General features: G+C 51.4%; 1 protein-coding gene across 6 annotated transcripts in view; it reads left to right on the top strand.

Annotated features, from left to right (window-relative positions):
• The window catches only part of Ttll1 (tubulin tyrosine ligase like 1), a 34,831-nt gene that overhangs the window by 23,174 nt on the left and 7,777 nt on the right, over positions 1-3,880 (top strand). For all 6 annotated transcript variants that reach the window (XM_008844745.1, XM_008844746.1, XM_008844747.1 and 3 more), the window contains one exon: positions 1,945-2,031. In XM_008844745.1, the coding sequence (XP_008842967.1) occupies positions 1,945-2,031 (87 nt within the window). The remainder of the gene's footprint in view (positions 1-1,944; positions 2,032-3,880) is intronic.

A 3,880-nucleotide genomic window follows, 5' to 3' on the forward strand; every position in this document is an offset into this window, starting at 1 on the left:
AAGGGGGACCCCACTAAAAAAAAAAAAAAAAAAAAAAAAAAAGAAAAAGGAAGGAAGGAAGGAAAAGAAAGAGGCTGTCAACTATGTGGCCCTGGCTGGCCTGGACCTGCCTCTGCCTCCCAACCACCAGCCCTTGATGGGTAATCTGATGTGAGCTGATGGTTTGAAAGTGCATTTTCAGTGGCTGCCTTCTTTTCAGACATCTTGACTTTGCTGTTTCATGGCTAATTAAGGTCGGAAATATCCTTCTTTTCCCTTAGCTGCAAGTCTTCTGTTTGTTTGCAGTTTTTATTTTTTATTTTTTATTTTTTGGTCTTTTTGAGACAGGGTCTCCCTGTAGCCCCAGCTGTCCTGAAACTCACTATGTAGACCAGGCTGGCCTTGAACTCGCCTGCCTCTGCCTCCCGAGTGCTGGGATTTTTAAGGCAGGTGCACTTCTATTTTGGGGGGTTGGTGTGGGGAACCCTATTTTCAGGACTTCACAGATGATATCTCTGAGGTGTCTTAATTCCCTCATATGACTCATAAGAAAATGGAAGCCTCAGCCAAGAGCTAAGAATGGAGGAAACATCTCCTGGCCTAAAGCCAAACCTCCTTGTCTCCCATCCATCTGTCAGGGAGGGGCAGGAAGGTGACCAGCCCACTGCTGAGGTCACCTACAGGAGCCAGAGTTCCTCACCTCTCCCTCAGAGGTCCATCTTTCCACTACTGAGCTGGCCCCTGACAGACCCACTCACCTGAGCACACAGGGCCTAGGGAGTTGGGATATCACCATGGAGCATGTGGGGGGTGCAGAATCCCCAGGGTGCATCTTCCCCCCTCTCTAAGAAGCGCCACCTTACACACCTTTGCCTTGCAGAAGGAGCTCTTTCTCCAGCTCCTCAGCTCTGTGGGTTTGCCTGCCCCAATCTGGTCCTACTTCTTTGACTTTGTTTTTTATTAATGTGTATGAGTGTCTTGCCTATACGTGTATAAGTGCACCTGTGTTGTACAGTCCCGAGGAGGTCAGAAGAGAGTGTTGGATCCCCTGGAACTGGCGTTATAGACATTTATTAGCTGCTATGTGGTGCTGGGAATTGAACCCCAGTCCTCTGTAAGAGCACTCTTAACCCCTGAGTCATCTCTCCAGCTCCTCTGATTTTTTTTTTTTTTTTTTTGGTCTTTTTGAGACAGGGTCTCCCTGTAGCCCCAGCTATCCTGGAACTCACTATGTAGACCAGGCTGGCCTTGAACTCAGAGAGATCTGCCTCCTGAGTGCTGGGATTAAAGGCGTGCACCACCACGCCCAGCTACCCCCTTTGACTTTTGAAAAAAATTGTTTGAGAATTTCATATATGCATACAATGTGTTTTGATTAAGTCGACCCCCTCCCCATTCTGGGTGTTGATACATGAGCTTTTGAAGCAAGCGGTTGGTTTTCTTAATGCACATGGAAAGCAATATATAGGTGTATTTAGGCGAATTGAAAATTACAAAGGGAATTCAGAAACTATAAGGGAAGTAGGCTTACTTTTATCACTGGAAACAGGTTTTTACTTTGGTACCCGGTTCCACAGGGCTGGATGGGGAGACAGAGAGCCTGGTGGGCAGTGTGTGTGCGCGTGTGCGTGTGCGTGTGTGTGTGTGTGTGTGTGTGCACGTCTGTCTGTCTGCGTCTGTGTGTCAGTGACGAAGCTGCACAGGCCTTCTACACAGGTCTCTGTGCTCAGAGGTGGACCATGTCCACTGTAAGGATAGTGTCACACTGACAGGGATGAGGATGTGGGGACACCAGTCGTGGCTCACCTGCCCTCTCTCAGGTAGAGAGAAGGGCTGTGTCTGTGGCCTGGGTAAGAAAGAAAAGGGTGGTGAAGCCCTGGTCGCAGGAAGTCAGAGTGTGGGAGGCCCTACTGGTCCCTGAGGCCCTTTGACGGCTGTGTAACCTGCTGGTCACTGTCTCCTCAGCCGGTGATGAACAATGACAAGCACTGCTTTGAATGCTACGGGTACGACATCATCATTGATGACAAGCTGAAGCCCTGGCTGATCGAGGTAACTCAGCCCTGAAACCCTGGCTGGTTGAGGTAACTCAGCCCTGAAGCCCTGGCTGGCTGAGGTAACGCAGCCCTGAAGCCCGGGCTGGTTGAGGTAACGCAGCCCTGAAGCCCTGGCTGGCTGAGGTAACGCAGCCCTGAAGCCCTGGCTGATCGAGGTAACTCAGCCCTGAAACCCTGGCTGGTTGAGGTAACTCAGCCCTGAAGCCCTGGCTGGCTGAGGTAACGCAGCCCTGAAGCCCGGGCTGGCTGAGGTAACGCAGCTGTGAAGCCCTGGCTGGCTGAGGTAACGCAGCCCTGAAGCCCGGGCTGGTTGAGGTAACGCAGCCCTGAAGCCCTGGCTGGCTGAGGTAACTCAGCCCTGAAGCCCTGGCTGGCATTGAGGTAACAGCCCTGAAGCCCGGGCTGGTTGAGGTAACGCAGCCCTGAAGCCCTGGCTGATCGAGGTAACTCAGCCCTGAAGCCCGGGCTGGTTGAGGTAACTCAGCCCTGAAGCCCTGGCTGATCGAGGTAACTCAGCCCTGAAGCCCTGGCTGGCTGAGGTAACGCAGCCCTGCTGGCAGTACTGTGCTGTGCAGGGATGAGGAAGGTCCTCACAGTTTTCCAGTGTATATTAAGGCATTATTGGCAAGGGGATTCCTCTGCCTGTTTGAGGGAAAGAGGGTGTGGCGGTGGCTGTCTTAGAAAGGGTGAGGTGCATAGCAGACCCTGCCTGCCATGCAGCAGGACTTTTTCCCACCACAGCCACTGTATTAGCAGCTTTTCTCAACACTGTGACCAAACCCGTCAAAAAGCAACTTAAGGGAGGAAGGGTTTATTTGAGGGTTCATCATAGCGGGAAAGGCATGATGGTGGGAGTGTGAGGCCGCTGGTCACTTCCATCCACAGTCAGGAAGCAGAGAGATATGGATACAGATCCTCCACTGGGTTCAACCCAGGACCCCAGCCCAGGCAACAGTGCCACGCTCAGGGTGGGTCTTCCTTCCTGAGTTAATCTGGAAACATGCTCAGAGATACCCCAGGTGTATCTCCTAGGTGATTCCAAATCCGGCAAGTGATAACGAAGATTGACCTTCACGGCCTTCTTCAGCAGAGGTGGGCATTGTTGCCTTGTCTGAGGCCAAAGATTCCAGGAGGAAGAGGAATCAGGTCTCTGAGGGAGCTAGGGATGGAAGATGCCCTAAGCATGCAGGACACATGTTCTGTTCTGCTGCTTCATCCTGTGTCACTGTGGTACACATCCCCACTCTGACCTTACTTGGGAATAGACAGCTCAGGCTCTTCAGTCACATTTCAATCAAGAAGCCTGGAATTCTAGTAAGTGCAAGTGCATGGAGCTTGGCCTGCCTAGGGAGGGTCAGAGGGACCCCTGCAGGATGGTCCAGAAAGAACCAAGGTACCAAGAACAAGCTGACTCCTGAGTGATACCAAGTGGCTCCTCGCTGGAGCTGAGGGAGGCAGTCGGGGTTGAGAGGTAATGTTTGTGTTTTTCTTTTCTTTTTTTTCTTTTCTTGAGACAAGGTCTTATTTAGCCTAGACAGGTCTCAAACTTACCATCCTCCTGCACTATCTTCCCAGGTGCTAGACTTACAGGTGTGTGCCAACCCACCTGGCCTTCTGCCTCTTAAGTAATTTGAAGTCACAATTTCTGATGAACTAGGATCTGACCTAGTTGCAACTCTTGTTTCTTTTTTAAAAAAAATATCAGCTGGGCATGGTGGCACATGCCTTTAATCCCAGCCCTTGGGAGGCAGAGGCAGGCAGATCTCTGTGAGTTCAAGGCCAGCATGGTCTACATAGTGAGTTCCAGGCCAGCTGGGGCTGCAGGGAGACCCTGTCTCAAAAAG

The sequence above is a fragment of the Nannospalax galili genome, unplaced genomic scaffold (genome assembly GCF_000622305.1).
Source record: "Nannospalax galili isolate Female #2095 unplaced genomic scaffold, S.galili_v1.0 scaffold180, whole genome shotgun sequence".
Lineage (NCBI taxonomy): Eukaryota > Metazoa > Chordata > Mammalia > Rodentia > Spalacidae > Nannospalax > Nannospalax galili.